The following is a 13,253-nucleotide window of genomic DNA, read 5'->3' as shown; positions in this document are numbered from 1 at the left end:
CCTTTACTTACCCTGCTGGTGTGGACCCCCAGTCTCTGGGTATAGCCACTTACCAGATTACTTGTCTTTCTTTTTTTTCTTTTTTGAATTTTATTTTATTCATTTATTTTTTATACAGCAGGCTCTTATTAGTTATCTATTTTATACATATTAGTGTATATATGTCAATCCCAATCTCCCAATTTATCCCACTATCACCATCCCCGCCAGCGCCCCGCTTTCCCCCCTTGGTGTCCATACGTTTGTTCTCTACATCTGGGTCTCTATTTCTGCCTTGCAAACCAGTTCATCTGTACCATTTTTCTAGATTCCACATATATGCGTTAATATACAATATTTGTTTTTCTCTTTCTGACATGCTTCACTCTGTATGACAGTCTCTAGGTTCATCCATGTCTCTACAAATGACCCAATTTCATTACTTTTTATGGCTGAGTAATATTCCATTGCATATATGTACCACATCTTCTTTAACCATCCATCTGTCGATGGGCATTTAGGTTGCTTCCATGACCTGGCTATTGTAAATACTGCTGCAATGAACAGTGGGGTGCATGTGTCATTTTGAATTATGGTTTTCTCTGGGTTTATGCCCAGTAGTGGGATTGCTGGGTCATATGGTAATTCTGTTTTTAGTTTTTTGAGGAACCTCCATACTGTTCTCCATAGTGGCTATATCAATTTGCATTCCCACCAACAGTGCAAGAGGGTTCCCTTTTCTCCACACCCTCTCCAGCATTTGTTGTTTGTAGCTTTTCTGATGATGCCCATTCTAACTGGTGTGAGGTGATACCTCATTGTAGTTTTGATTTGCATTTCTCTAATAATTAGTGATGTTGTGCAGCTTTTCATGTGCCTCTTGGCCATCTGTATGTCTTATTTGGAGAAATGTCTATTTAGGTCTTCTACCCATTTTTTGATTGGGTTATTTGTTTTTTGTAACCTTGAGCTGCATATATATTTTGGAGATTAATCCTTTGTCCGTTGATTCGTTTGCAAATATTTTCTCCCATTCTGAGGGTCTTCTTTTCATCTTGTCTATAGTTTCCTTTGCTGTGCAAAAGCTTTTAAGTTTCTTTAGGTCCAATTTGTTTATTTTTGTTTTTATTTCCATTATTCTAGGAGGTCAGTCAAAAAAGATCTTGCTGGGATTTATGTCAAAGAGTGTTCTTCCTATGTTTTCCTCTAAGAGTTTTATAGTGTCTGGTCTTACATTTAGGTCTTTAATCCATTTTGAGTTTATTTTTGTGGATGCTATTAGGGAGTGTTCTAATTTCATCCTTTTACATGTAGCTATCCAGTTTTCCCAGCACCACTTATTGAAGACACTGTCTTTTCTCCATTGCATATCCTTGCCTCCTTTGTCATAGATTAGTTGACCATAGGTGTATGGGTTTGTTTCTGGGCTTTCTATCCTGTTCCACTGATCTATATTTCTGTTTTTGTGCCAGTACCATATTGTCTTGATTACTGTAGCTTTGTAGTATCGTCTGAAGTCAGGGAGTCTGATTCCTCCAGCTCCGTTTTTTTCCCTCAAGATTGCTTTGGCTATTCGGGGTCTTCTATGTCTCCATACAAATTTTAAGATATTTTGTTCTAGTTCTGTAAAAAATGCCATGGGTAATTTGATAGGGATTGCATTGAATCTGTAGATTGCTTTGGGTCATACAGTCATTTTCACAATATTGATTCTTCCAATCCAAGAACATGGTATATCTCTCCATCTGTTTGTGTCATCTTTGATTTCTTTCATCAGTGTCTTATAATTTTCTGAGTACAGATCTTTTACTTCCTTAGGTAGGTTTATTCCTAGGTATTTTATTCTTTTCATTGCAATGGTAGATGGGATTGTTTCCTTAATTTCTTGTTCTGATCTTTCATTGTTAGTGTATAGGAATGCAAGAGATTTCTGTGCATTAACTTTGTATCCTGCAACTTTACCAAATTCATTGATGAGCTCTAGTAGTTTTCTGGTGGCATCTTTAGGTTTTTCTATGTATATTACTATGTCATCTGCCATCAGTGACATTTTTACTTCTTCTTTTCCAGTTTGGATTCTTTTTATTTCTTTTTCCTCTCTGATTGCCGTGCCTAGGACTTCCAAAACTATATTGAATAATAGTGGCGACAGTGGACATCCTCATCTTGTTCCTGATTTTAGAGGAAATGCTTTCAGTTTTTCACCATTGAGGATGATGTTTGCTCTGGGTTTGTCGTATATGACCTTTATTATGTTGAGGTAGGTTCCCTCTATGCCCACTTTCTGGACAGTTTTTATCATAAATAGGTGTTGAATTTTGTCAAAAGCTTTTTCTGCATCTACTGCAATGATCATATGGCTTTTATTCTTCAATTTGTTGCTATGGTGTACCACATTGATTGATTTGAGTATATTGAAGAATCCTTGCATCCCTGGGATAAATCCCACTTGATCAGTGTATGATCCTTTTAATGTATTGTTGGATTCTGTTTTCTAGTATTTTGTTGAGGATTTTTGCATCTATATTCATCAATGATATTGGTCTGTAATATTCTTTTTTTATAGTATTTTTGTCTGGTTTTGGTATCAGGGTGATGGTGGCCTCATAGAATGTTTGGGAGTGTTCCTTCCTCTGCAATTTTTTGGAAGAGTTTGAGAAGGATGGGTGTTAGCTCTTCTCTAAATGTTTGATAGAATTCACCTATGAATCTATCTGGTCCAGGGCTTTTGTTTGTTGGAAGATTTTTAATCACAGTCTCAATTTCATTACTTCTGATTGGTCTGTTCATATTTTCTGTTTCTTCCTCTTTCAGTCTTGGAAGCTTATACCTTTCTAAGAATTTGTCCATTTCTTCCTGGCTGTCCATTTTATTGGCATACAGTTGCTTGTAGTAGTCTCTCAGGATGCTTTGTCTGTTGTAACTTCTCCTTTTTCATTTCTAATTTTATTGATTTGCGTCCTCTCCCTCTTTTTCTTGATGAGTCTGGCTAAAGGTTTATCCATTTTCTTTATCTTCTCAAAGAACCAGCTTTTAGTTTTATTGATCTTTGCTATTGTTTTCTTTGTTTCTATTTCATTTATTTCTGCTCTGATGTTTATGATTGCTTTTCTTCTACCAACTTTGGATTTTGTTTGTTCTTCTTTCTCTAGTTCCTTTAGGTGTAAAGTTAGATTGCTTGTTTGAGATTTTTCTTGTTTCTTTAGGTAAGATTTTATTGCTATAAACTTCCCTCTAGAACTGCTTTTGTTGCATCCCATAGGTTTTGAATCATTGTCTTTTCATTGTCATTTGTCTCTATGTATTTTTTTATTTCCTCTTTGATTTCTTCAGTGATCTCTTGGTTACTTAGTAACATATTGTTTAGCCTCCATGTGTTTGTGTTTTTTACTTTTTTTCTCTGTAACTGATTTCTAATCTCATAGCATTGTGGTCAGAAAAGATGCTTGATATGATTTCAATTTTCTTAAATTTACCGAGGCTTGATTTGTGACCAAAGATGTGATCTATCCTGGAGAGTATTCTGTGTGCACTTGAGAAGAAAGTGTAATCTGCTGTTTTTGGATGGAATGTCTTATAAATATCGATTAAATCTTTCTGGTCTATTGTGTCATTTAAACCTTTTTTTCCTTATTAATTTTCTGTGTGGATTATTTGTCCATTGGTGTAAGTGAGGTGTTAAAGTCCCCCACTATTATTGTGTTACTGTCGATTTCCTCTTTTATAGCTCTTAGCAGTTGCCTTATGTATTGAGGTGCATATATTGGGTGCATATATATTTATAATTGTTATATCTTTTTCTTGGATTGATCCTTTGGTCATTATGTAGTGTCCTTCTTTGTCTCTTGTAATAGTCTTTATTTTAAAGTCTATTTTGTTTGATATGAGTATTGCTACTCCAGCTTTCTTTTGATTTCCATTTGCATGGAATATCTTTTTCCATCCCCTCACTTTCAGTCTGTATGTGTTCCTAGGTCTGAAATGGGTCTCTTGTAGACAGCATATATATGGGTCTTGTTTTTGTATCCATTCAGCAAGCCTGTGTCTTTTGCTTAGAGCATTTAATCCATTCACATTTAAGGTAATTATTGGTATGTATGTTCCTATTACCATTTTCTTAATTGTTTTGGGTTTGTTTTTGTAGGTCCTTTTCTTCTCTTGTGTTTCCCACTTAGAGAAGTTCCTTTAGCATTTGTTGTAGAGCTGGTTTGGTGGTGCTGAATTCTCTTAGCTTTTGCTTGTCTGTAAAGCTTTTGATTTCTCCATCGAATCTGAATGAGATCCTTGCCAGGTAGAGTAATCTTACTTGTAGGTTCTTCCCTTTCATCACTTTAAATATATTGTGCCACTCCCTTCTGGCTTGTAGAGTTTCTGCTGAGAAATCTGCTGTTAACCTTATGGGAGTTCCCTTGCATGTTATTTGTCATTTTTTCCTTGCTGGTTTTAATAATTTTTCTTTGTCTTTAATTTTTTTCAATTTGATTACTATGTGTCTCAGCATGTTTCTCCTTGGGTCTATCCTGCCTGGGGCTCTCTGTGCTTCCTGGACTTGGGTGGCTTTTTTCTTTCCCGTGTTAGGGAAGTTTTCAACTATAACCTCTTCAGATATTTTCTCGGGTCCTTTCTCTCTCTCTTCTCCTTCTGTGACCCCTATAATGCAAATGTTGGTGCATTTAATGTTGTCCCAGAGGTCTCTTAGGCTGTCTTCATTTATTTTCATTATTTTTTCTTTATTCTGTTCTATGGCAGTGATTTCCACCATTCTGTCATCCCAGTCACTTATCCATTCATCTGCCTCAGTTATTCTTCTATTGATTCCTTCCAGTGTATTTTTCATTTCAGTTATTGTATTGTTCATCTCTGTTTGTTTGTTCTTTATTTCGTCTAGGTCTTTGTTAAACATTTCTTGCATCTTCTCGATCTCTGCCTCCACTCTTTTTCCGAGGTCCTGGATCATCTTCACTATCATTATTCTGAATTCTTTTTCTGGAAGGTTGCCTATCTCCACTTCATTTAGTTGTTTTTCTGGGGTTTTATCTTGTTCCTTCATCTGGTACATAGTACTCTGCCTTTTCATTTTCTGTGAATGTGGTTTTCATTCCACAGGCTGAAGGATTGTAGTTCTTCTTGTTTCTGCTGTCTGCCCTCTGGTGGATGAGGCTATCTAAGAGGCTTGTGCAAGTTTCCTGATAGGAGGGACTGGTGGTGGGTAGAGCTGGGTGTTGCTCTAGTAGGCAGAGCTCAGTAAAACTTTAATCCACTTGTCTGCTGATGGTTGGTGCTGAGTTCCCTCCCTGTTGGTTGTTTGGCCTGAGGTGACCCAGCACTGGAGCCTACAGGCTCTTTGGTGGGGCAATGGTGGACTCCAGGGTGTACTTCCCAGAACTTCTGCTGCCAGTGTCCTTGTCCTCACAGTGAACCACAGCTGCCCCACCACCTCTGCTGGACACCTTCCAACACTAGCAGGTAGGTCTGTTTCAGTCTCCTGTGGGGTCACTGCTCCTTCCCGCGGGTCCTGGTATGCACACTACTTTGTGTGTGCCCTCCAAGAGTGAGGTCTCTTTTTCCCCCAGTCCTGTCAAAGTCCTGCAATCAAATCCCACGAGCCTTCAAAGTCTGATTCTCTGGGAATTCCTCCTCCCATTGCCAGACCCCCAGGTTGGGAAGCCTGACATGGGGTCAGAACCTTCACTCCAGTGGATGGACTTCTGTGGTATAATTGTTCTCCAGTTTGTGAGTCACCCACCCAGCGGTTATGGGATTTGATTTTATTGTGATTGCACCCCTCCCACCGTCTCACTGTGGCTTCTCCTTTGTCTTTGGATGTGGGGTATCTTTTTGATGAGTTCCAGTGTCTTCCTGTTGATGATTGTTCAGCAATTAGTTGTGAATCCAGTGCTCTCACAAGAGGGAGTGAGTGCATGTCCTTCTACTCTGCCATCTTGAACCAATTCCTACCAGATTACTTTTCAAGAGATCTTTAAAAATTTCTTACACCATCCTCCCTCATTTATGATTATGGTGTTCTACTTCCAGGAGAAGAGAGTTAAATTTCTTTGTGTCCCTTTTTCTTTTAACCCCCAGGTGGTCTTGCTACAAATAATTGAGGGTATCCCTTACCTCACCCCTGAACTATGAGAGGTTTTATTTTTACTTAATTATAAGGTAACTTATTCTTTTCCTAGAATAATTTTGAGTGAAAGGCTTCATCTCTTGTATTTGAGCACACCTATCGCCTGTATATAAACTCAGCAGTTGGGGCTGCAGGCGGATGTCTGTTCTTGCTTAATTACACATTTGTATACAAATACTTGACTACTTCATCATAAGAAAAGAGAGCTCCTCACACCCTACACAGGACACAGGGAAGAAGTTCAGGGTAAGTCAGAGTTTCTCAGCTCTGGCTGCTTGTTGCAGTCACCTGGAGAGCTTTGAAAAATACTGATGCCCAGTGCATCCTCCAGGGATACTGATTGATTGGTCTGGGACATCAAGACCTTTCAACGCTCTCCAGGTAATCCCATGCAGCAGATCCCAACCTGAAGCCACTCCCTCCGAGACGCCCTCCAGGTGGAAATCACGTTGCTATGACACTTGTCCCATGTTCCAGGTCTCCAGTTGGTGGGAACCTACTCATGTGACATCATTCTTCCACTGCAGCACCCCTCAAATTTCCAAATGCTCCAGTACCAACTCCTGAGGTCTGGGGTGGAACCCGGCAATGTGCGTTTATCATACACAAAGGATTCTCAAGGCTGTGAGCAGCCCTTGATGGATTTATCCAGAAGATGGATATGAAGCCAGGCACACAGCCTTGCCTGTCCTGGAGAGCCCATTCTGGTTTGAACACGCCAGGACTCTCAAGGGGGGTGGGGGCGTTGGCAGCGGAGGCGATGGGGCACTTATGGTTTTCCTACCTCTTTTGTGATTTGAAAAGACTGGGCCCCATCAGAGCACCATGCCCTCTGAGCTCTTTATCCTTCTAAAGTGAAAAAAAATGTGATCCTGCTTGTTAGACTAGAAAGCAGAGGAATTCACCTGAGACGCAAAAGCCCCTTTGGGAGCGCAGTTGATGGCCACTTCTTATGGATGAAGGGATCCACGCTGAGCCTGTGCAGGGTAACCCCTCACAGACCCCCAGGGAAGGCCCTTCCTCCAGCACAGGCCATGGTCAGACCCAAGGGGAGGAGAGAGGGAGGCACATGATCCAGATGGCACCTGGCATCCTCACCACATGTGGCATTCAGAGGAAAGGTCCTGCTCCCCTTTCTCTACCCTGAGATGCCAGTGTTAACTCCAGCTGGGCTACTACACCTGTGGTCTTTGCTTTATTAAAGTTTTGCAGAGTGCTCTCAGAACCCCATAAATCATGGGTTGTGAGCATGTGTGCTGGGGGACCCCAGGTGGAGAGAGTACACATGTGGACCAGGCTCTCTGGCTGGGAGGAGACCAACTTAATGGAGAGACGGTTCCAATGGCTCCCTGGAAAACAAGCAAGGGCCAAGGGGCTAGCAAGCAGGATGGGGGAGTGGTGCTGGATACCTGGCAGGTTCCCTGTCACACACTTTAAAGGAGCCCGAAGAGGAATGGGAAGAAGAGCAGGAGACAGAACACATAGTAAAGTCTTAAAAGGCCACTCACTGGGAATGCAGGATGGTCTGCTGAACTAAATACATTGGTTTGGTTTTAGCACACCCACATCTGCAAATGCTGGAAATGCCAACTAGGGATTGGGTGTCTAAATTAAAACTGTTAGCCCCAATATTAGTCCATGAGTCCGTTATGCAAGAAAGGTTGCACTTCTTCATTTTCTGTAACTTTACTTAATTCTGACCCCCAACCCTCCAGGCTTGTGGAAATTCAGCCCCATCATTATTGGGCTCCTCTCCACACCCAGGGCTGGGCAAAGGCCCAGGAGCCTCATGTGGCACACAGTGCCAGGGAGATCCCTGTGGCCATCAGGTTCAGTCCCTCCTGGGTGCCAGCAAGCCACCCTGCTCACTGGAGAATTTCAAAACCCAGATGGTTCTCTGCTTGGAACAGGCATGAGAGGGTGGGAGGTGAAATGCAACCAGCATAAACTAATATTTCAACAATTATGTCTTAGCTCAGGCTGCTGTAACAAAATACCACAGGCTGGGTGGCTTAAACAACAAGACATTTATTTCTCACAGTTCTGGAGGCTGAGAAGTTTGAGGCCAAGGTGCTGGCATATTTGGTTCTTGATGAGGGACAACTTCCTGGCTTGCAGATGGCTGACTTGTCATGTGTCCTCATGTGGTGGAGGGAGAGAACTCTGATCTCTCTTCTTCTTATAAGGACACTAATCTCATCATGGGGGCCCCACCCTCATGACCTCATTTAAACCCAATTACCTCCCAAAGGACCTACCTTCAAATGCCATCCCACTGGGGGTTAGGGCTTCAACACGTAAATGTTGGGGAGGCACAAACATGCAGTCCCTAACATCTTGAAACAGTCTTCCATCAGGCAGCTGGTATGCAGCCAAGCCCTCTTGTCTTGCAATTATTTCTAGCACATAGGAATGACATGCAGGGGCCTGACCCAAGGGTGCTATGATGTGAGGCCATTGTCAAAGCCCCTCAGCCCGGGATGGGCCCCTAGCTCAGCTGTCCCCAGCTTAGCTCTCCCTGTCTCTGGCAGTGCTCATCGACCTGTGGGAAGGGCCTGCAGTCCCGTGTGGTGCAGTGCATGCACAAGGTCACTGGACGCCATGGCAATGAGTGCCCTACCCTCTCCAAGCCAGCAGCCTACAAACAGTGCCACCAGGAAGTCTGCAATGACAAGATCAACGTGAACACCATCACTTCCCCTCGCCTCGGTGAGTGCCTCTGCTGGCCCCCAGCTCCTGGGGCTGCTGCATCCCCTGGCCAGCAAGTCCCCACTGGCAGTGGGAGTTCTATAAGCCAAAAAGCCCCCTCCTTGGGGCTTATTTGAGTTCTGGAGAGGCTAACGTGTCAGTTTTGTAGAGGATCTGAGGTTTCAGAGATGGAATTTCATCCTTGTCATGAAAAAGATGTTTGTTTACTGTGGTCTCAAACACTTGAGCCCCTCTGCCAACAAATGAGGAACACAGGAGAATGTTCCTCAAGTGTTTTGGGATTCCTGTGCATGAAGGAGGCAAAGGGAGGTGCATCCTTCAGGAAATGAAGGATCTGGGGGTGTCATTCATGAAATCTTGGTGATGTGTGCATGGAATGTTCCTCAAGCTAATGCTTGAGAAGAAAACAGAGGTGTTGACAGGTTGGAGTCTTTAATTCAGCAGGGAGCTTTTGTGTGAGCAGCTTGGACCCGAGTGTTCCAAACCCAGCCCTTTACCAGGCCACATCCCCGGCCAGTGGTGGCACAAAAGGAAGAATATCTAGCACTGATCTGATGATTCTATTGAAAAGAATTTCTGCTTTTCCAATTAGAAACTCCTAGGGAACTTTTTCCCCACCCAGTGCCCCTTTCCCTAATGCTAGAATGCCACCAACATGAAGGGAATTTCCAAGCAGCTTCACTGGGGGGGTCTTTGAGCTTGCAGAGGTGTACACCAGGCTTTTGCAGGCCCTCAGGCTGGACCATCTCTCTGCACTACCAAGAGCCTGAAGGAGATTCAGACCACCTGCCTGTGCTGTGACCTTTTGCTTTTGTGGGCCCTTTGATATCTACTGCCCTGTGCCATTCTGTTTTATCAATGCCAACAGATAACGTTCTCCGCCACAAAATAACAGTATACACCACTTAGCTCAGAAGTGGGGGGGGCAGTGCCCTCGCCTTGAGGAGGCAGCCAGACCACTGAACTCTGCCAAGTGGTCAGGTTGGACCCAGAGTGTGTCCCTTGTATAAGAAAGCCACATCCACAGTGGCCCTGGCAGGGGCATGGTTTCCCCGGTCTGTGCAAGGCTCCAGTGTACACATGGGTAAGGGCAACCCCGACTATGTCAGACCACAGGCCATCTGTGTACACATGATGACGTCCCCAGGCCACCCATAACCTCTGGGCTTTCTCTCTCCACTGTCCCCCTAGCTGCTCTGACCTACAAATGCACACGGGACCAGTGGACAGTGTATTGCAGGGTCATCCGAGAAAAGAACCTCTGCCAGGACATGCGGTGGTACCAGCGCTGCTGCCAGACATGCAGGGACTTCTATGCGAACAAGATGCGCCAGCCACTGCCGCCACCAAGTTTATGACAGGCGGCCAGTGGTCCCACGATGCTCTGACATGAGGTCTGAGTCCTGACGACATGGCTAGTTGAAAGCCCACCCACCTGAGAGCACACCAGTCCTGCGGCTGGGACCCCCAAAGCACACCACGGCTCACCCAGGAGGCTGTCCCAAGAACCCAATTGCTTAGAACCTGAGAGTGGACTTGACGTTTGCTTAGTGCTTTTATACTTAATATATTGTTAACAGCCACTGGATGGCTTTCTACGGTAAGGAAAAAATAGGCATGAGTCACAAAATAGCTGTAATTTCTAAGGTTCCACGTACCTCAAAGGGAACACCTCTGACAGAAATCGTCAAGAGAAACGTCACAGGCGCCCCTGTCTTGGCTTTCCTCTGACGTTTGAATTCCCAGTGCTTGGTGTATCAGGGGAGGGGGAGGATATCCAAAAACGGAGACGTTTTACTTTAAAGCAGGCTTTATTCTGAAAGCCCGTGACACCCTGGATGGAAGGAGTCTTCTCTGGAGAGGCCGGGCTGCTGGAGCCCCCTTGACACCACAAACACCAGCACGTGGCCCCTCCACCCTGTCAAGGAACGTGCTCTCTAGATCGCGGCTTTTCCTTGGAGGTGTTGTGCCTGAGAGTCTGAGTCTGTGTGAATTAAAAAGGACGCTAGGGCTGTGTAGTTCTGCATACCACCTATGTGGGGGAGAATATTCCAGAAGGGCTTGGGTTTGGGGACGTATCTAGTTTTCAGATCTCTGTTGTCCCCCACACAGGGAAACAGAAGAGCCTCTCTTCAAGGTGCTGTGAGAGGAGGCACGTGCTAATTTTGGCCTTGGGATTGCTTCCTGGCATAGAGGTGAGCTCAGGGCAGCTTTGGGAGGGGTGGAGGGGCTCCCCCTCTGCTTCTGGGGACCTCTGTTCTAGCCAGTACTTCATAAAGCTTTGCACCTTAGAGATGGCTTCCCATTAACCTTGGCCATCTATCTGAAGTTGATTCTTCTTAGAACCTCTGAAGACTCAGGCTCAGGCCTGGCGCTTCACCCTGGCACGGGGCAGGTTTCCTCCAGGACTGCTCAGCCTAGTGCCAGGATGGGTGGAGGAGTGGCCCGTGGCCAGGATGGCCACATACCCACCCAGCCTTCCCGTGGCCCAGACCTTGCAATGTTCGTCATTGTCATGCTGTCGTTGTTGACCCGTCTTAGTGGGGCAAGAATGACACTCAGAAAATCCGGAAGAAGGTATTTGCCTCCTACAGACACCTCACCCCTCAAAACAGAACTGTGCCCTCTCTGGAGCCCAGGGAGATGAAAAGAGTGTCCTCTGTGAAAGCACAGAAGATGGTAGGACCCTGCCTGCCCGGGAGCTGGGAGGAGGGGACCCGACATGCTGGGAGGTCTGGTCTGCTGACCAACTCGGTGGGCCTTTGATGGGTGCTTATATTCAAGGACTTTATCATGAGAAACCCACCCTCTCCTCCCTTATTTCAGAGGGGATCTTACTTAGGCTAATCTCCATGGGATCATCTCCAAGTGCTTCTTGATTTATTGGTGCTGTGTTTATGTATCTGTGTTTGAGTTTTTGATGTCACAACTTTAGAGTCAGCTTAAATCAGAAAGAAAAAGAAACACTCTGCTACCCAAGCCCGTCTTATGGGCTGTGTTTTGGTTTGTGATTTTTTACTGCCCCAGAGGCAGAGAAGTGGTAGGGATGACAGGGAATCTATTCAGTTCCACTTGAATCTGTGAGAAGTATTGAGAAAACTCCTTAGATGTTCTGTGGAAAGACCCCAGAGGGTACCAGGCTGGGGCAGCCCACCTGCAAGGTAACCTCCAGCGGCTGCCCAGGGCCTGTGCAGAACGCTGTCCTCCCTGCTCTGGCTTGGCCGCGAGCAGACTCCCCAGGCCCCTCAAAGTCTTGGGGAGCTAGGGCTCAGTTTTCCCCCAGCCCCAAATGGGCTGTACTTTACCACAGATGAACAGAAAGCTCTCAGCCTCGGGGGCTGAGGAGCAGAGTCGGGGCAGCAAGCTAAGGAAGCCGGGGCAGCCTTGCTTACTGTCTGCATGGGAACCATGGGCCCACCTGAGCTGGGCAAGCATATGCACATGCCCAGAGGCAAGCCCTTTGCCTGGTGCCTCTGAATCTCCCCCCTGGCCACCTTGACGGTATCAACTGGATGCCCCTGGCAAGGGCCCCACACCCTCAGAATGCAAATGACTGATTCAGTTATTGTTAAACACCCCTTTGGTTCCCCAAAGTTTGGGTCTTTCTGAGCTCTTTTAGCTCATGCTGGCACTGTCACTCTGAAATTCACCAGCCCGCCTTCTGTTCCCTTCACAAGCAATGATCAATTTCAGTGAAGCCATTATAGCACTCTTGCTCCACTTTGTACAGAAGACAATGAAACCCTGTCATTACAACAGTGATGTTTCTTTATGGTTAACAATACCCTGTACTGTCACTCAAGTACTGTACCTTTTGGTTGCACAAATGTGTTACTAACTACAGAGTCTCACAATCTTATGGTGCTATTTTCGTTGGTGCAAATGAAACCCTCTCAGTTGACCATGGCTTGATATTATCAGAACACAGGGAAAGATCCTCAATGGCAGTAATATCATTGCTTTGTTCTCTTTTCTTCATTTCAGAGTCAAATGTATATATTTTCCATTAGCTAACTTACATTACGTACTGTACCCATGGTATTTTTGTTTTACTTTTTGGTGCTGGTTTGAAAGAAAAGAAAAAAAAAAAGAACAGAAGACAAACATTGGACACCACTGTAAATGAAAAATTAAGCATTTCATTGGAAGTGAGTTGAATATGTTTAATAAAATGTTCTTCCATAACAATTTTAAGCTGTCTGTGAAGTAAAAGATAAAAACCAGTCCTTGAGGGCTGACAGGGAGGCTGTGTCCTTTCCTTCTGCAGTGGTCACACCACTTGCCTAGGACTTGGCTGCAGGAACTGTAGCCTGCCGACCACAGCTGTGGACAGTGTCAAAGGTCACTGGTAAATGCAGTGCTGGCGGGTGGCTGCATCTCCCCAAGTGAGTGCTAACAAATCATTCAGTCCTGGGTCTCATCCCTGTGTGGT

The 13,253-nt window shown here is 44.7% G+C and overlaps 1 protein-coding gene across 3 annotated transcripts in view; it reads left to right on the top strand.

Moving 5' to 3' along the window:
• The window catches only part of ADAMTS17 (ADAM metallopeptidase with thrombospondin type 1 motif 17), a 350,376-nt gene extending 337,449 nt beyond the window's left edge, over positions 1-12,927 (top strand). For all 3 annotated transcript variants that reach the window (XM_079912255.1, XM_079912254.1, XM_079912256.1), the window contains 2 exons: positions 8,644-8,821; positions 10,013-12,927. In XM_079912255.1, the coding sequence (XP_079768381.1) occupies positions 8,644-8,821; positions 10,013-10,179 (345 nt within the window). In that variant the 3' untranslated portion in view covers positions 10,180-12,927. The remainder of the gene's footprint in view (positions 1-8,643; positions 8,822-10,012) is intronic.
• Positions 12,928-13,253: the final 326 nt, after the last annotated feature.

This window comes from Stenella coeruleoalba, assembly GCF_951394435.1.
Source record: "Stenella coeruleoalba genome assembly, chromosome: 2".
In the NCBI taxonomy this organism is placed as follows: domain Eukaryota; kingdom Metazoa; phylum Chordata; class Mammalia; order Artiodactyla; family Delphinidae; genus Stenella; species Stenella coeruleoalba.
The sequence above is the reverse complement of the archived record's forward strand: the minus strand, read 5'-3'. Positions and strand labels throughout refer to the sequence as shown.